Source organism: Carassius gibelio, chromosome B20, assembly GCF_023724105.1.
Source record: "Carassius gibelio isolate Cgi1373 ecotype wild population from Czech Republic chromosome B20, carGib1.2-hapl.c, whole genome shotgun sequence".
Taxonomy (NCBI): Eukaryota; Metazoa; Chordata; class Actinopteri; order Cypriniformes; family Cyprinidae; genus Carassius; species Carassius gibelio.
Genome location: NC_068415.1, coordinates 2451610 through 2472572, shown reverse-complemented (window position 1 = coordinate 2472572; position 20963 = coordinate 2451610). Strand labels below are relative to the sequence as shown.

The 20963-nt window shown below is 35.8% G+C and overlaps 1 protein-coding gene across 1 annotated transcript in view; it reads left to right on the top strand.

The window, feature by feature from the left end:
* Positions 1–20963, top strand: part of LOC127983686 (alpha-(1,6)-fucosyltransferase-like) — a 204653-nt gene that overhangs the window by 160718 nt on the left and 22972 nt on the right. The window contains exons 2-3 of the mRNA XM_052585905.1: positions 8847–9307; positions 19745–19860. Coding sequence (XP_052441865.1) covers positions 9105–9307; positions 19745–19860 — 319 coding nt within the window. The 5' untranslated portion in view covers positions 8847–9104. The remainder of the gene's footprint in view (positions 1–8846; positions 9308–19744; positions 19861–20963) is intronic.

Sequence of the window (20963 nt, the reverse complement as noted above, 5' to 3'; positions counted from 1 at the left end):
CCGCGGCTCATTACAGCGGAGACGCCGCAGCTGTGTGTTATGTACCACAGGTAGTAAAGGTCAAGTTTGTCCCCTGCAGTCCATTTCTGATCATTCAAGAAAGAAAGCATGTCAAATCACTGCTCTCCACGGGAGACCTTTCACGCAGATCTGTGTGTGTTTGATAGCAGACTCTTGAGTTCAGTGCTTGATCCTTCAACAGCCAACAATCAACCAGACGAGCCCAACTTTTGAACAAGGATGTGATTAATTACTCAGATTTTTTCATTCTTATATGGCATTATATGTCCACGATTGGTCAATTAATTTTACAGACATTTTCATTAACGCTAAAACATAACGCAGCTTTCAAAATACAAGTACAAAATACTAAATGCAGGTAAAATACCAGTAAAAATATGAACATTTCTTCATATTAATACAGTACAGTGTAACCTTTTTACCATGAATATGTATTAGCATGATATGAAACTTAATTTTTTTTTTTCAATGATGCTCTTGTAAGCAAAATATATATATATATATATATATAGCACTGGCTGTTGTCAGACAAAACTCTCACTGGATTATTACATTAAATGATAAAATTAATGTCTGGAAATGTAAATTGATATTTCCTACTGACACACTTCAGCAAAACCTAGAAATAAAAAATACTAGTGTTCTAATAATTTTGGCCACCACTGTAATCACTTTAATATTTAAATGTAAATACTAAATATATAAATAAATAAAAATATATAACTTAATATATTTAAATAATAACTTAAATTTTTTAAATATTGAGTAGTTATTCATTGAAGGAATAACCGTCTTATATTGAGATGTGTGCACGCATTTTTTTTCCTTTTTAATAATTGATTTCGTTATTGGATGAGAAATGCTTGTTCATATTGAGATTTGAATGAGTACAGTTGGAGTCATTGCTGAGATCTAGTAGCAGGAGAGAGTCTCCTTTAGATCAGTTTTATCTCATTTCTGTTGAAGAAATAACTCTGAGGGTAAAGTGGTTCCTTTTGTGTCTTTTATGTCCTATTGGATTTTTTATTTATTTTCTTTAACCCGGCCCCTGTAAGTGTAAGTCCCTTCAGCTCAGAGTGTGGATGAAAGCACATGGTCTGGCGGTGCTTTAGCGCTCTGAGAGCAGGATCGATAGCTGCTGGGATCTCTGACCTTGACTGCATTGTTCTGCAGGGCACATCTGGCCTCAGCAGCTGGAGCTGCACCTCACTAATGAACGAGAGACAGACGAGAGACGGTGAGACATGAAAGACGAGACGTCTGACTGCTCATTATTTGCTCTGGTGTCTAATTAAAGCCTTGTTTGCAAAACACTTAAACAACATTTTCCCAACTCTAAAGAAGAGCAGAGCGACAGAGAGAGAGCAAGAGAGAGAGAGAGAGTTTATATCTGTCTTATCATTTAGGTATATAATGATTCACTCAACTCATGATTCAATTTGATTCACAATTCAGATTTTACGATTCAAATTGATTCACGACAACGCAATTAGATTTAAGACAAACTATTAAATTAATTTTGTCCTTGTTTTATTGTTTGGACATAATGCTGCACATTTCTTTGTGAAATTGAAATATAGCACTATAACAATATACTAATATAACACTTGGATATCTTTGCTCTTTTCTTGGTTTTGATTGCTTCTGTTGTCCTAATTTCTAAGTCACTTTGGATAAATGTGTCTGCTAAATAACATTAAATATAATGTAAATGTAAATAACAAAACTAAATTGAAATTTTAAAATAAGGCCCAAATCAAACAAGTAACACAAATAAAATATATTTCTTCATATAAACAAAACAAGGCTTTGTCTGTGGCTGTGCTCTTTCCATTTAAAACGAGAGGCAGCCACTGCATTTGAATCACGATCCACACAAAGATGCTGCATACATGCAACATGAGCAGAGTTTAATCTAAATTAGATTGTATAATTTTGAAATCTGAAGCAAAAACAGAATGGTTTGACTTTAGTTTTTTGAAACTATTCAGAAGAAATATCTGCATGAAGCAGAAACAGCAGACGAACTGAACGAGATGCAGATTCACTCTCTGCCAGCAGGTGGCGCTTTAAGTGTTTTCTTGGTTACCGCCGTAAACTTTTGAACTTTAATATGCATTATACAGATAAAAAGAAAAAAATACCATCTAAAGTTTTTTTTAAGGACAGTTAAGTTCCCCTCAGACGTACATTAATATAAACTCCTATCCGTAAATCAAACGGCTCACGGTTACTCGTTGCACCCTTACTATAATTTAATCCATTCATTTTATAATGTAGTATTTTTATCATTCAATCTACTCCATAATCATTCAGTGTATTGTTCAATCGTTCATGCTATCGTTCTGTCGTTTTCTTTCAATCTATTCTGTTTTTATTTTTCAATCTTTTGTTCGATTGTTCAATCTATAGTTAATTTGTTTAATTCGTTGTTCTGTCTATTGTTTTATCATTCAGTCTATCGTTCAGTCTATCGGTTTATCTTTTAATCTTTAATTCTATCCTGTTATTGTTCACTTTAAAATTTTATTTATTTTTATTTATTTTTTTTCTCAGTAAGGTCTATAAACCTTCAAACCTTTGATACTTTTTCCAAATCGTTTGTGAAACCACTTTTCAGATTTTCTTGTTACTTTTAAATTTCAGTTCATTTGAATTTTAATTGCAATTCTGCTTCATGTTCAAATACAGAAGTTCAACTTGAATTTGAAAGCCATCCTCAGTTGATTTTTAAATGCTGTAAAACCGTGGTGTTTTGTGTCGATGTCACATTACCACAATATTGAGCGTCAGCAAACTGTTCTGGGCAGTGAGTTTATAGAGTTACGTGTCACACACAAGTTATTTTGACGTTTAGCTGATGGTGTCTTTTCTAACATGACTGACAGTCTCTTACTGCAGGGATGTTTCCCCTGGAGTCAAGGACATGATGGAGATTCAGGGCTCAAGTTCTTATACTTTCTCCACTTTAAGATTACGAGGCTGGAGTTTAATCCTGTAATCTCCTGAAGATTGTGTGATCATACATCTGGAGATCTCGTCTGATGCGTGTTGCTCACTTATTAATGTTTTCAGAAGAAGACCTCGTGTCGTGTTTCCCAAGAAATGGTGTGAGCATGATCATAAATATAATAACAGTAAAGATTTTACTCCTAGAATAGTTTTCAGCATTTATATACATTATAAAAGGAAATTAAAATCTGTTGAAATTGTGAAGAATTCTACTCTTCTCTGTTTTCTCTGTTTTGTCTTGTGCTATGTTAGAACTGCTTTTTTGGGATGCTTTTATCTTAAAGGTGTCATCCCCTTTTTTATACAATTAAATTATTAATTCCTTTAAATAAATTCAATGAAAAAAAATAATAAATAAACAAGTTAGTGTATTATAACAGTATATAGTATGTACTATTATAAAAAAAAATATTTTACATTTTTTATTTATTTTATTTTATTTATTTATGATTTTTACATCATTTATTATAATTATAATATTATTATGATTATTATTATTTTTATTATTATTCAATTTTTTTTTTCATTATGCATAATTGTTATTATTAGTAGTACTTGTAGTAGTAAATTGATGTTACTATAAGCCAAAGTGATTCTCTCTTTTCAAGTGACATAATAATTTAATACCTACATATAATAAATGTTTATTAAACACCATCATTATAATTAGTAGCATTGAAACAATAGTGTAGAGTTTGGCTGGATTCAGCTGGAGTTGATGTCAGTCTGTGTTTTCTATAGTTTATTAGAACAGGTTAATAACTTTCCCGATCTCTCAGTACAGTAGAAGCTTCTATGACACAGTCTATCCCAGTTTTTGAGGAAAAGCACAGATTTCTAAATGGATGATTGCTGAGTTTGTGTTCTTGTTTTGATGTGGTTCTGGCAGATCCCTGTGCCCCTGTCCTGGTTTGATTAACAGCGTCCAGCATCTCCCGTATGAATCCTGTCCTAGATTGTCATTCCCCTTTGCTGGATCATTGTAGGCCCCACTAACACACACACACACACACAAACACACAAAGACATGCACTGCAAGTCTCCTGTTGTAATCCGTCAAAACGTTGACCTTAAGTATAATTCATGGTGAGGTCATGCATGCATCATTCAGCGCTCATGGGGAGGTTTATTGCGGGCAGGTACCGCTGTGTGATGTACGACCCTCTGTCTGGGTTCTGGGGACATCGTGTCGGGTCGGGGGGGTCATTTGGGTTGACCTTTCTTCTGAGTGATTGACAGGTAAATGACAGTCGTGTAGCACCATAAAGATGATGAAGCTTTGAGTCTGAAAGGTCAGAGGAGGCGTTACTGGGGAAGCAAAGCATGATGGGAAAAGAGGGCGGAACCTTTCACAAGCTGAGAGGGTTTTAATGTTTTAATTTAATTTAATGTCTTTTCAGGTTAAAGAACATCACAAATTGCATGAGGTATGAGGCTTTCTTTTTCTTCTACAAAAGGGTTTTATATTATAATTTATACTTTTATTCATCAAAGATGTATTAAATTGATCAAAAGTGACAGTTAAGACATCTATAATGCTGTGACGAATTGCTATTTCAAATTCTTTCGAGATTCTTTCAAAAACATCAAAAACGACATACTGCCTGAGCGCAGCTTATAAAATCTGCAGCATCACATGTTCAGTAATGGGTAGTATTCAGTTGTGTGTACACACACAAGTAGCTTTTTATCTTTTTCTTCCATACAAAGTGGCACATGACTTATTTTTGTACAGTATAGCTATAGGCTTACCTGATAAGTGTTATAAAACTTTTTTTTTTATTATCATAAATGCATCTTAATCTTAATTGATGTGCTATGCTAATCTCAAGGCACTGTTAACAAGAGACTCTGTTGTTGACAGACCTGTTTCCGTTGTTGATCTTCTGTCCTCATTAGCCTCTATTTACAGAGGAAACATAAAACCCCCGTTAGACTCCATAAACATATCTAGATGATGATCGCTTGACAGATCTCGAGCACATCTGCTGCTGTGTCATTTCCTCCTGTCAAAACCCTGAAACAGTCCATCCTGAGTACAGGAGGACATTTCTGACGCTCTGTTTGGTGAGTTTTAGGTGTAAATGATACAAAAATGCTGTTTGCAACAAATTTCAATTCCATAACGTAATGCATTTCAGAGTATACAGAATATTTAGTGGGATCGAGAGTTGATGAAAGTTGCGATTATGTTTATTATTATTGTTATTATTATTCTGCAGCAGAATCAGGCTTCCATAGTTTGGCTTGTAAAGAAAACACAGTGCTATCAGCAGCTGTGACTCATTCTTAATGAATCCCCCCAGTCTCTAATCAGAGAAATGGCAGGAAAATCGGATGTGGCTTGACTTTTACATCAGTGCACAGTGTGGCTGAAAGATCATGTAACTGAACACAATTACTCAACTGTGATGTTACTACAGGGGAATTAGAAGATCAAATGATGACACAAGCTCCTTGCTTTAACTTCACTCTTTGCAGACATATCATCCCTCATCAGCCCTCACACTGGATTCTGTCTTTCTCTCTTTTAATGAAAACTGATGTCCTGTTAATATTCAATAAAGATGCATTAAAAGCTGTTCTGTCATATTTCTCTTTAATGCTCCATTTGCATTGAGAGATATGCAACAAACTAGAATGATCTCTTTATGATGTCTACAACAGGTATTCTGGCAGTTTTGCTCTAAATATTAGCATTCTAGTTTTTCGCATTACTGTCTTGCAGTGCTGTTGATCAGATCATAACAGTAAATAGTTTTGTTGTATCATGTGTTTACAGAAATGCATTTGCATACTTGCAGTGTAGAATTCTGTTTTGAGGTAACAGGAATATTGTTTATTTTGTTGCATTGCATGCATTGTTGCAAGGACATGCACTTGTGAATAATGCTTGTTAAGAAAAAGTACTTTATTTTGTACTTTAGACTTTTAGAATGTATCTATACGGGTACATTCTCATTCTGTTGCATTGCACACTTGCGTTGTAGCAGTGCCATGTGTTTGTAGACAGCATCTGTGATTATAAAAGCAGTATTTTAGTTGTCACATTGCTTGCTATAGCATGCACTTGCAGCAAATTTGTAGATTTATAAGAAACATTCTAGTTGTGTTTGCATGCAGTGTTCATTGTAAACTACATTGATTAAAACAAACAGGATCATTCTAGTTTTGTTTCTTTGCACTGTTTCATGTATGCAGTGTAGTCAGCTATGTTGATTTTAAAGCAGAAACATTCTACTGTAGTTCTGTTGCATTGCACACCCGCAGTGTTTTACGATCATGCATTTGTTGTAGTTCTGTCACAGGGCTTGTAAAGACATGTATTTGCAGTGAATTTTGTTGATTCCAACATTTTGTTTGGTCAGTGTTGCAGAGCTGCACGCTTGCACTGTAGAAACTGCATCGATTAAAACCAGATCAATGCATCTGAATTTAGTTTTGTTGCATTGCTTGCTTGCAGTTCTAGTACTATCACACCACTTGCAGTGTTGTTATGAAATGCACTTGCAGTGAGAGATATGAGTTATAATTGGATCATTCCAGTTGTGTTTCTTTGCATTGCAGTGAACTGTAGACACGTTTTTTTATTATAACAGGGACATTTTAGTTTTCGTTGCATTTCTCACTTACAGTATAGTCAGCATTGTTCATTTAAAACAGGAATTTTTTAAACTGTGCTTTCTAAGATAAAACAACAACATGATATCTTTATCATCCTCACCGATTATAAAGGGATCATTCTAGTTTTGTGCGTCGTTGGTTTGCAATGTTGCTGAGAAGACAGCTTTATTCATTATAATGAGAGTTTTGTAGTTGTTGCATCTAGAAAAGCTTAATTTATGCTCTTATTCCCACTGGTAGCTACCACATAACTCTGTTAATTTTGCATAAAGTTAAACTCTCCTCAACAGCATTGCATCGCCTGTGGTTGCCAATGCTTATATCGCAGCAAATCGCTGTCAGCAATGAATGTCTCACTCATTCCTGGAGGAAAACTGATGATGCTGGGTTTTCTTGGGTCGTTCCAGTGCACTTATCACATCAGTTTGACAGCATGGCGATTGGTCACAAAGCATGTGTCAACATCTGCGGGACATGTCTGGGGGAACGAGGGGGATTTAGCTGTCAGGGTCTGAATCCGTGAGAAGGAAAGAGTTGAGACGTGAAGATGAGGGCAGAACAGATGTACGCGGTGAGGAGCCGCAGCGGGTCCAGGCATTTTAAGAGTCTCCTCACATCTGTCATGAGATTGTCATTTTGATCAATCCTTGTGGGTGCTGAGGCAGGGCTGTGAGGAACTGCATTTTTATTTGTGTGTTTTAGTTGTATTTGGATGTTTTCAGTTCATTTTCATTAGCCCGCTGTGTTCTCTGTAGCAACTGTTTTGAATCAGGACTCTGGATTTGAAGTAGTGTCTCAAAACAGAAACACTTTATCAGAAAAAAGTAAGCATTAAAATAAAATTTGGTCTTAGGAATATGGAGTGTGTGAGGCTAAAATGTTTATATAATAATTCCACACTTACAGTCATGCAAATGTCTAGACAACTTCACTGTCACACACTATTTGCAGTGTTGCAATGGCCTGCATGCAGTTTGAGTTTAATTAATTATTACTGGAACATTTTAGTTTAATTGCATTTCTCTCTTGCAGTGTTGCATGATCACACATGCCTGCAATGTAAACAACTTTTGTTGACTGTAACAGGAACATTTTAATTGTTACATTTCTCTTTTGCAGATTTGTCAGTGTTGTTGATTTTAAACAGAAACATCCTATTTCTTGCAATGTTGCAGGGTCATGCGTTTGCAGTGTAGACGGCTTCATTGATTATAAAAGGAATATTATTGTTGTGTCTCTCTGCTTGCAGTGTTGCAATAACCTGCACATGCAGTGAGTTTAATTAATTATAACCCGAAACATTCTAGTTGTTTTGTTACAATGCTGCATGCTTGCAGTAAGCACAGCTTTGTTGATTTACAACAGGAATAGAATGGCTGAACAGCACAATTGCAGTTTTGCATGCAATTGCAATGTAAACAGCTTCATTGATTATAAAAGGAACTTTAGTTCTGTCATCGCTTGCAGTGTTGCAAAGACATGCACTTGCAGTGCGTTAAATTACAACTGCAACACATGTTCTCTTGCAGCGTTGCATGCATCCAGTGTAAACAGCTTTGTTGATTCTAACAGGAACACTTTAGTAATGATGCAGGATCACACACTGGCAGTGTTCTAGTTTTGCTGCATTGCACCCTTGCCGTTATGCATATCAAGTGCTGGCAATGTCATTGATTCAAACAGGAAGATTATAGTTTTGATGTGTTTAATTGGAGTGTTGCACAGTTGCATGCTTGTTGCATTTCTCACTTGCAGTTTGGTCAGCTTTGTTGATTTTAAACAGAAATGTTCTGGTTCTCTTGCACTGTACATTTTGAAGGGTCATGCGTTTGCAGTGTTGACAACTTCATTTATTATTTAAGGACAGTTCTACTTTGCTTGCAGGGTCGCATAGAAAAGTTAGTTTTGTTCTTACTTGCAGTGTTTCTCATACAAAACCAAACAAAAAGCCTTAACTTTGTAATATACAACGTTAGATCTATTATTTATATAACCTTTCAGATTTGTCAATGTTAGAGCAGACATGTATATATTATGCACCTGTTGTGAATCTTGCATGTATTGAAACCTTTTGATTGATGATGTTTAACCTTAGATATCAATGACAGATAGTTGCTTGAAAATTGTTTTTTCTCTGCTGTCTTCTAACCCACCGACCATGTAACATCTTTTTCTCTTTCTTTCTCCAGAGCAGTAATGCATTCAGAGATCCCAACTTTTGGACTCCAAAAACTGTTAAAGCCAATGAGACGCCAGTGAAGCTTACAAACCCCACAGTCATCAAGTGTAGATACAGAATGGTAGATCTGTCATGATGCACAAATATCCACGGTCTATTGATGTATCTACATAGACACAACCGCTTCTGGACGCCCCACTTGAAGAGCTCTACTTTAAGACCCAGCATGCCCGGCGTCCATCGGTTGTGACTGGAGTTTGGTGGCAGCATGCGTCCATGGACGGGCTCCTGGCGCTGGATAGCGCTGGTCCTGCTGGCCTGGGGGACATTGCTCTTTTATATCGGGGGACATCTGGTGAGAGACAACGAAGATGTGCCACGCTCCAGCCGTGAGCTGGCAAAGATCCTCACCAAGCTGGAGCGACTGAAGCAGCAGAACGAAGACCTGCGGCGCATGGCTCAGTCACTACGGTAAAGCAGCTCACTACAGTCAAATAACACTGCTTTGCATCTAATTAGTTAAACGTATTTCTGACTTATTTTGGTGTTTTGCTTCAGCATTTCACAGTTTGTGCATACTGTATGTGTGCATTTATGTTTGAATAAATGCATTTATGGATTTGAATAAATAAGCTTTCCATTGAAGTATGGTTTGTTAGGATATTATGATATTTGACAGATACGACTATATGAAAAACTGCAAAAAAATCTAAATGCTGAGAAAATTGCCTTTACATTAGTTTCTTAGCAATGCACAGTGGGACATTTACAAAATATCTTCACGGAACATGATCTTTACTTAATATCCTAATGATTTTTGGCAAATCATTTTGACCCAAACAATGTATTGTTGACTATTATACCCCAGAGACTTGAGACTGGTTTTGTGATCCTGGGTCACATATATTCATTTCATATTATTTTTGCTTTCAACAGCCATTTGTAAGGTGAAGAAGTCTTGTATTCTCCCTTAACCAGCAGAAAAACTGCAACAAATACATGATTCCTGTCTTTCTTTTGAACCAAAGTACAACTATTTATTAGATTTTCACATGTATAAATGATTCTGATAACATTATTTTATCTTGAGTTCCAGTTTTTCCACTCCTGTGCAGATTGTAAGCTAATGCTGATAAATAATAAAATAAAGATGCATTGTGTATTATAGATTAATTTGTTGGTGAATATTATATTTGAGACACAGTTTGGTTTATGGTGTCAAGGCTGAGTTCTGTCACCAAATAGCGTTTCTAACATGTGCAGCGTTTGGCCCGATTCTGTCTGATGTGAGTGTAGTGCCCTCCATACAGTGTCAGCTCTTGTGCTTCTAACAGAACAAGAGAAATAGAAGCATATGAGTTCTGTAGACATAAAATCCCATGTCTATAATCTGCTAAATGCAGAATTGTCTGTAGAATACTATGGAGCCAAAAGAGTCTCAATAAAGATAAATGCACACACTACATTCACATATGCACACATAGGATTCATACATGCACACACATGATTCATAAATACACACACAGGATACACAAATGTGCACAAAATTCACACATGCACACACAAAATTTAAAAAGCACAGAAGATTCACAAATGCATACAAAATTCAGAAATGCACACAAAATTCAGAAATGCAAACAACATTTACAAATGCACTCAAGATTCACAAATGCACAGAACAAGATTCAGAAATGTGTTTCTGATGCACACACACATATATCTTGATTTACAAACTGCTTGCGGTCTGTGAACTTCACTGCATTTGTCTGTGAATTTTGAGACTCCTCTGACTTGGCTTGACACACAAATGCATGGAATGATCAGCAACCAATCAGATGTCTCCCTTCTTTTAGCCAATCACAAGAACGCACTCCACATGGTTGTTTACTTATAAGCCAATCACATGAACCCATTCACACAGCCTATTTATGAAATTGTATGGAAATACAGATGTTTAGATTACAATTCAGGTTTATTTTTTATTATTTTTTACAAAATATAAATTTAAAAATGTCTCAATACATATAGCCCAGACTGTGACTGCAGATTTTTTTTTTACCATGGATTCATAAATTTGTATTTTAAGTATATCTAAGTATATCTAAGTATTTTAAGTATATCTATTTTAAGTATATCTAAATATTATTTTGGATGCAATATAGAAGTCACTTTAATTATAATATTCGGTCCCTACATGAAGAGAGAGTCAGTGGTCCGCTGAGAGAGGAAAGTGACTCTCCGGCTGTGCAAATTGAGTCGCCGCTGCGTGAGGAAAGGGAATCGTTCGCTCAACTTCGCTGGGTGAGGAAAGTGAATCGTTCGCTGCGTGACTCGTGAGGAAAGTGAGTCGTTCGCTGCGAGAGGAAAGTGACTCTCCGGCTGCGCAAAGTGAGTCGCCACTGCGTGAGGAAAGGGAATCGTTCGCTCAACTTCACTGGGTGAGGAAAGTGAATCATTCACTGAGGAAAGTGAGTCGCTCGCTGCGTGACTCGTGAGGAAAGGGAGTCGTTCGCTGCATGAGGAAAGTGAGTCGTTCGCTGCGAGCGAGAAGAAAGTGACTCTCCGGCTGCGGAAAGTGAGTCTCCTGCTGCGCAAAGTGGGTGTCCGGCTGCGTGAGGTAAGTGAGTCGTTCGCTAAGGAAAGTGAGTCGTTCGCTGCGTGAGGAAAGTGAATTGTTCGCTGAGGAAAGTGAGTCGTTCGCTGAGGAAAGTGAGTCATTCGCTGATTGGCTTACAAGTAAACAATCCCCCATGTGGGGTGCATTCTTGTGATTGGCTCAAACAAGGGAGATATCTGATTGGTTGCAGATCATTCCCTGTTTAAAAAAAAGGCATTTGTGTGTTGAGCCAAGTCAGAGGAGTCTTCACACACAAATGCAGTGAAGTTCACAGACCACAAGCAGTTTGTAAATCAAGATATATGTGTGTGTGCATCAGAAATACATTTCTGAATCTTGTCCTGTGCATTTGTGAATCTTGAGTGCATTTGTAAATGTTGTTTGCATTTCTGAATTGTGTGTGCATTTCTGAATTTTGTGTGCATTTCTGAATTTTGTATGCATTTGTGAATCTTCTGTGCTTTTTTACATTTTGTGTGTGCATTTGTGAATTTTGTGCGCATTTGTGTATCCTCTGTGTGTATTCATGAATCATGTGTGTGCATGTATGAATCCTATGTGTGCATATGTGAATGTAGTGTGTGCATTTATCTTTATTGATACTCTTTTGGCTCCATAGAATACTGATATTAAAATGTGAATGTTTTTATTAACATTTGTTTTTAATTACTTCCCTCAATAATTGTTGTTTTTTATTAGAGCTCTTGCAGTGTAATGTTTATATATATATATATATATATATATATATATATATATATATATATATATATATATATATATATATATATATATATATATATATATATATATATATATATATATATATATAACATATACATGATTTTAAAATCTTCTTACAATTATAATATGTATATTATTGGATTGTTGTTTTAATATTAATAAATTATATTAGAAAAACAGGTTTAGAAATGTTTTTTTTATTTAAAATTTTATAATCTTAATATTAATCGTTTTTTGCAAGTCACTTTTGATAAAAGCATCAGAGAAATGCAGAAATGTTAGTGTAATACTAATAACATATGAATGTTTTTATTAACATTTGTTTTGAATTTTTAAACTGTTTTAACTGAATTAAAAAGCTCAACTGAAATCATATTTATTTTCCTCTCAATAATGATTGTTTTTATTTTATATTTATTTGTTTATAATTATATTAATAATATGCTGTAAAATGTTACAAAATATTTTAAAGCATTGTAAAAACATATATTTGTATATTATCGTTTTGTTGTTTTATAAATTATAAAATCCCATGATTCTAAATTTACTTTTGAGCAAAACTGAGCCAGTCTGGCCGTAGCTTTCAACCATGATTTATATACGTGTGTGTGTGTGTGTGTGTGTGTGTGTGTGTGTGCGTGTGTGTGTGTGCGTGCGTGTAATTACTATAATATTTAATATTCATAATTTTGAAAGTCTATTGGATAAATGTAAATACTTAAATAATATAAATTTTAAAATGTGCATGTTTTAATATATATTTTTAATTGGAATTAATTTCCTAACTTAAAATGCTAAAAGAAGTCTCACTGTAAACTGAACTCATATTTATTTTCCTCTCAATAACTGTTTTTATTGAGGCACACAGAGTTCTTGCAGTTTTGTGACGTGTGACTCAGAGTCTGAGGAGTTTTGCAGGATGTTCTGGAGAGACATAAGGGAGGTTTTCTAAAATTCTGGTGGAAAAAGTCACAATATATAAAGAGCATATACTAGTTTGGAGGAAATTTGGTGCTGTCATGGTTTCATTGGCTGACTTTTGACGCTGCACAGCAAATGTCAGAGTATTGTGCAAAATGTCAAAGAAAAAGTGTTTTTTGCTGAGGACCTGGAGAAAGCAAGTTCTGAACAAGATCATCAGTGATTGCATCAGGACTACAAAATTAACTGAAGAAATAATTAAGGATTACAGCTACCACAATTAAATAATTGGGAAACGTGTTGATTACAGTGCAGTGATGTTTAGTTTTATGGGAAGCGGGCTCGAAGCTGTAGCACACAAGCGTGTAGTTTCTCAAAAACAGCTTTTCTATGGATCCAGAAAGCCAATCTAGATTGAATAGAGCTACGTTGGTCATTTGTCTTTGTCAGGCTGAAGGAGGGCCATTTGTTTCAGATATAAATCTTGATCTGATCAATGTCTTCTGTGCTTTAAAACCAAACAGATCGTCCATCGTGGCTCTTGTGTGTCTTTCAGCCTCGGTCGGGTCTCAGTCTCTCATTGATCTGCTCTAAACCTGGAGGTCCATGATAACAATCCCAGATCTCTGATAGGTCCAGCAGCAGGGAACTGGAGGAATATTGATTATGAAACAGCTGTATTTATTAGTGGGGTTTAAGGCAAGATTCACTATGAATAGTGCTCATTTGTGTTGAGTTCTTTTGAATATATATATGAAGAGCTTGGATGCAAAAGCTTCTTAGTGCCATCTGAAATCTTCTTCAGAAATTAGCATTTTTCTCATGATCCTATATTTACATTCAAATTTTCACTTTAATGGCAATAAATAGAACCTACTCATTGGCATTAAAGTGAAATTAATGAACTTTCACATTAGAGCCTGAGAAAAATACTTGTTTTAGAAGAAAGTTTTAGATCTAAGAGGCTTTTGCAGCAGAGTTCGTCATACTGTACATATATGTGTGTGTCCCGATGGGGTCGGGCTTAATTTATACCCTCTTACGCGGGCTCGGGCCGGGCTCGGGCTTGCGCTCCGGTTTGCGAGTTGAACGTCCGATCATGTGATGTGTTTCGATTAGTGCAAGAAAGATGTGAAAATGGATGCTGATTAGGTGTAACAGAGGCTTGCCTCTGGCGATTATGTTTTGGTTGCACCAACTAAAGCAAAGTCTGAAGTGTGGAAAAGTTTTGACCAGGTTTATAATGAGAATAATGAGTGAATAATGACGCATCATCAGTGAGCGCAGGAGCGCGCTGAAGACATCAACAGTGGATTCAATCATTTTCCTTCACAAAAACATGGAGGCTTAGCCTAATCGCTGTGAGTAAAGGTTTCAAATGATAACTAAATATTCATTGAGTCTTAAATGCATAATGTTGACAGAGTATTTACGCTAATGTTGGCATTATTCTTTTAAAGGGACACTAAGTAGGAATTTCTCCCATCTAGTGGTGAAATTATATTTTGCATTCAAACTAATTTTGCTCTCCAGCGCCTCGCTTTTTCAAATGTGCGTTGCATCTACGGTAGGCCATATGTACCAAAAAGCTTTGACAGGATGTCTTCTAATAGCACTTCGTCGAGTTTTCCTTCAGGTGAACAGGTGTGTTATTTCACACAAACAGCAACATGACAACTAACAAACGAATGTTACAGTATGAATTACTGACTGTGGAAAACATGAAATATTGTAATTAGTAGTTATGTCTTCTTTATTCGTTATATTTTCTGAATAATGTGCATTGTTAGATATAAAAAAAATATTGTAATATAGATTGTAACACTGACTTACCTGTCTAGAAGAAAACTGGCCACTTCAGCGTCTCTTTTGAAATCTTTATCAAGCATTAGCTCTTTCCACCTAGAAAAAGCTTCCCCGACATTAACTCTTGTTTTCTGTAATCTAAGGTCACGTTTCCTTTTACGTTCTATTTTTGACTGTTTTGGCGACGATGTTTTCTTCTCCTGTGGTGCGGCATATGTATGGTCCATAATAAGAATGCAATCCAGACTTTTAAACTTGCCGGTGCAGTTTCAAGCGCCTCTCACTGCTCTGCACCTGCGTTTCTTGCTCTGACCGAAAACGCGCTGTGGAAACGCGTTGGCTTAGTACTTTTTGTCCCTCTCTGCTATTATAGTTTTGCAAGATGGCGGAACTACATGGAAGCCTCCGTCGACCTACCCGTCCCATGTATATAAAGATAATAAATTCTTCATTTACGAGGATTAGTTTAAACATTGGCATAGGTATTTGTACACCATTGAGGGCATATTTATGAATAAAAATATTGATTTTAGATAATAAAATACCTAAAAAGTTACTTATTGTCCCTTTAATGTCAGCTGCTAGTGGCGATGCAAATCCGGCGGAGCCTTTATCTTAATTTCGTTATTGCCAAATACCCATCTTAATTAAAAATGTATCTTAATTTAATTTGTTAAAAAAGACTTGTTTTTATTGGTGCGTTGGTCTGTTTATGGGTTAAATGAGCATATGTCTATTTAAAGTGCTGAGATGTTAAGATGTCACAGAGGACTTATTTTATTTCTTTAGTCCAACTTCCAAGTGGTTAGTTATGAATAAATTATGTTAAAACATGTATAAATGACATATTCTTGAAAAAAGGCAAAAGAGCTGTGTGCGTGCGCACATTTGAATAATGTCGGGCTGTAAACGGGTTCGGGCTCAAAAGTTACTTGTCGGACTCGGGCCGAAACCTGTCGAAACCTAACTTTTATGGCCCGATTGCAGCTCTTTTCTGTTGCACTGCGGAAGCTTCTGTCATGAAAACAAATTCCTGTGAAAACATACCTAGCAATAAACCTCATAAAGCTCATTCTGATAATAATACATTATTGAATAATAAAATACAAATATAAAGTTTGTGTTACTGCAGCCATGTTGAAACATTGTTTTAGAGAACATCGCCTTTCTGCCAAAATAACAAAACGTTTCTTAAATCTTCAACAATGCACTTTTTAAATGCCTAAAGGCACTTTAGTGTTTTATGTCATTTATTCATGCACATACTACTATCATAAAGTGATGGTAAAAACCTACTGGATAGATAGGGAAATGATGCTCAAAGCAATATAATGTTTGCAGCCTTTGCTGATATAAAATTGAATGGTTTTTGACAACAGCCTGTGTGTGTGTGTCTGTGTGTGTGTGTGTGGTGCATTATTACCAAGCTTTCTCCACACATCATAACGTTGATTTGTTTCATAGAGACTCAGCACTCACACCCTCAGGCCGGCTGAAGATATGTGTGCTTTCTGTCAATAGCATTATATGTGCAATTAAAATTGCCTCCGAGCCCAGGAAAATATTCAGCCACAGACATTCTTCATAGTAGCATTTGCCAAAAACACACACAAAAACACAGAAAATGAAATAGCTTCTCTTCACTGAAAGGTCTCTTATGATTAAGAATATTGTCCGCTGCACTTAGTATGCAAAGCCAGACTTTGACTATCAGCAGAAAAGTTCCCCCACATTGCTGCGTATTTAGTTTTGTGTTGACACGACATTTGAGATGATTGCCAAGGCATTGTCATATGGATGCTGGAGTACTCTGGTGCTTTTAACATATTACTGTGTGCTTGCTATGATGTTATAGGTGTATGTTATAGTTATAGGTGTATGCAGTTACTAGGATGCTCTGGATGGCTGTAGCATTGCTCTACAGTTGCTAGCGTGTTTTGGATTAATGTAATGTTGCTATGCAGTTACTCGCGTGTTCTAGATGATTTTAACATGTTGATATGCGTTTACTGTGGTATTGAGTGGATTCTTACTGGTCCTATTGAAAAGATCCCTTCATCAGGTCTCAGTGGTTTTCTGGTTTGTAGATATGGCTCGGCTTCCTCTTTCAAAGTAAGTCTGTTGGATTTTTCCACCGATTTCATCATGCAGCAGCAGGTGAAAACCTTCAGTCTGATTGCTTTTAAAAAGTAAAAGCACACTTACCATAAGATTAGAGGTTTGTTCGTATCCGCTAATCATTTTGCAGGATTCAGATCTTCTTGCCTCGTTTTCATCGCCGTATCTGTGTGATCTTCAGGCTTCAGTCTCCATCATCATCATCTTCTGACTAATCTCGCGACCCTTGTAATTTCCTCCGGAGAGCTGCATGTGGCAGTGACTGACAGTAATTCACTCACTGTAATGTCATTTGGCCGCCGTTCGCTCCTGTATCAGACTCCGTTTTGCTCTCCATCAGCAGTTCTGAAGTTCTGCGCCTCTGATGCTTGTGTCTCACACTCGTTAGATTGAATTGAACTGAGCTTTCTGCGCTCTAATAACATGTTTCATTTATGCTTAAATTCAATAGTCCTCAGGCACTTTCATTTGCATGCATATATATATATTAGTTCCCATTTGCATATATTGCAGATATATATTTGCAGCCTTGAACACTGAGCCATGTGCGCTCTTTGAAGTGTGTTTCTAGCAGACGGGAGCTGATAGGGTCCTTTGTGTAATAGAGGAACGTCCAGGGTCCAAAGGGAAAAGAGCTTCCCTGCTAACACCTGAGGGCCACAAGCTTCCCAATTTCTCTCTCTTTATCCGCTCTTGCTGTGCTGTCCGAATAATTCCATCTCTGCTGGTTTCCTAAATATTTAAAGGGATAATGCACACAAAAATGAATATTGTGTCATCATTTTCTCACCCTCAAGTTCCAAACCTGTGTGAGGTTTGCTTCTTCTGATGCACACAGCAGAAGATATTTTGAACAATGTGGATAACCGAAGAATTGATGGTATCCATTGTCTTCCAAAAAAAACTATGGAAGTCAATGGGGATCATCAACTCTCCACATTCTTCAAAATAACATCTTTTGCATCAAACAGAAGAAATTCAGCAGAACACCTTGTGGACGAGTAAGTTCTTTTCTTTATTTATGAATTTTGAACAGTCTCTATACTAAATGTACAGTCATGATGTAAATGACTAACTCGACCTCATTATTAAGCGCAGGTGTTTATAAAATGAACTGGATTCTGTAGCTCTTTATCATGATGCAAAGCTGCTTACAGCGGACCGACCTACTTCTTTTACAAGCTGCAGATAAGAGAGGCGTAATTCACATTATGGAATCAGGGTCTATTCGTTCATTTCAGGACTTGAAAGGCTAATTTAATCTTCCAGGGTGTTCGTTTTTCTTTTACTTTACAGTTATGTGCTTCTCTTAAAGCAAAAAGGCTCTGAATAAGCCTTCATGAAGTCTGAGGCATCCAAATGATATGATAAAATATTAGAATGTTCCTATTAAATCTTAATTGGATGTTTATTGTATTAAAGACCTGGAACTTTTGTAATCTGAATCTAATTGGAAGGTTGCTTGGGATAATATCGCTGCAGCCTGGAGAAACCTTAATCTAATTATTCATTATAGCTTTCTTCACTGATTGTATTTCATGCCACATAACTTTCTTTTTTTTTCAGATCAAAGGAGCTTCTCAAAAGTCTCAATAACTAAGACTATACTTTCAAAAGTGTTGTGTATTTCACACTTTCACGAAGCAAATAAATACAGTAAAACAGTAATATTATGAAATGTTAAAATGTCATTTATTCCTGATCAAAGCTGAATTTTCAGCATCATTACTCCAGTCTTCAGTGTCATGGTCTTTTAGAAATCATGCTACAGTAACATGCTGATTTGCAGCTCAAGACATTTTTTTCATTGTCATCAATATTGGAAACGGGTAATATTTTTTTCTGAAAATCGTGATACATTTCTTATTTCAGGGTTCTTTGATAAACATAACGTTTTAAAAGTTATTTATTTGAAATAGAAATCTTGTGCAACATAATAAATGTATTTGCCGTCACATCTGATCAATTTAATGCATCCTTGCTGAATAAAAAAAATTAATTAAATAAAAGCCTTTTGGTTTTCTCAGCACTCGTGGTTGTTTTTGTTATTTGCTTTAAAATGAAAGCCTTTTTGCATCTTTTGAATCAATTAGTATTCCACTCTTGAAAATTGTGCTAACATGCTTTATTGATTTCTGAACGCTAATCTTTGTTCCTTTGCATATAGACCTCATGCATATGCATGCAGCAGCAGTATTAATATTAATGCATGATTACCATATTAAACGATCCACTCAGTGGTTTCAGCACTTGGACGGATATTGACCGTCGCATGGAAAACAAATGCAAATATTCAGTAAACATTCAGTAATAAAATAAGGGCAATATGAAAATATGCAATGTGAAATAAGCATGGTGTCATGCAGAGTTTCCCAAAGGCTCATTAGTTAAGGGGTGATTTCATCTAAATCAGCTGAATAGAAATGAACAGTCAAACTGTAATTAGCAATTATGCTTTAGACGAGTGTAAGCAGCAAAGTTATGCATCACACTAAACGCTATTGAACATCACAGAAGACATTTATGATTATTTTATTCATGGCCAATTGGTAATCGGTCTCCAGTGAATCAACATTTGGAGCTTGTAGGTTTGTGTTTGTTAACGCAGTGTTTGCAGACTGATTGCTTTCTTCCTGGATGCTGCGAGTTTGCAAACGCTTTAAGCTGCAGAAGGAGTTCGCTAACAAACCATGTGTGTTTTTCAGGATTCCGGAAGGACAGTCGGACGGGCCAATATCATCAGGAAGACTGCGGTCTCTTGAGGAACAGCTAAGCCGAGCCAAACAGAAGATCCACAGCTTTCAGAGATTATCTGGAGATGGTAAGAGAGGAGATCATCATAAACAATAACAAAACCTTCCCATAATCATAACCCAAACACTCATAGTCTTCCATTGGTCGGAAGATTTTAAGAGATTTTTGTTTAGACAATGCATCTTTTATATGAATGTTTTTATTTTAACTTATTTTAAGTACAAATTTAAAAACAAATGGAGAATATGCCAGGTCAGTAAGATATACTGTAAATACATGTACTTTTTTAGGACTATCTACAAAAAAATCTAAGTAACATTTGTCTAATTTACACCGCAGTTCACTGCATGTTTTTTGTGTCTCATGCTCAAAAAATACAGTAACGTTAAACATAATGTGAAATATTATTACAACTGTTTTCTATTTGACAATATTGTGAAATTAGATTTATTCCTGTGGTCAAAGGAACATTTTCAGCTTTATTCCTCCAGTCTTCAGTGTCACATGATCCTTCAGAAATCATGCCAACATGAAATAAGACCAAATGCATTTATGATAAATATATATATATATATATATATATATATATATATAAATGCATGTGTGTTGTATTTATATATACATAATAAAAATACACAGTACCCACACATATATGTAAACAAAATCATGATTCATTGTTTGACAGCACTTCCTTCAATACAATCAGAACAGTTTAAGCCTATAAATCGATTGAGTTGTTTTTTTGTTTTGTTTTTTTTTTTTCTAACAAGAATCAAATTTTCTTTGTGAACCAGCAAGGGAATATTTTATGACGGATATAACAAACTATGCATCATCAGTAGCAGTTTGTTTCCTCGAATCAGGCCCTATTGCTTTCATTTAAATATAAATCTCAAAATGCATAAACTGCTCTCCAGACAGAGTTGAGCGTTGGTGAGAATATGACATTTTCCAAGGAAATCAACGTATGTCTTACTTGTAGTTACATGTGAAATCGGGATACAATATTGCATTTTAACATAACAAAATAGTTGTTTATATTCAGATTTCGACTTGCAGATTGACGTCCATGTAGGCCTAACAGAAGCACAACAGCATGAGTCATTGTGTAGGTAGAGTTAGACTGTTTGAACATGTCTTTGCATGCATAATCATGGCTAGCGAATGGGT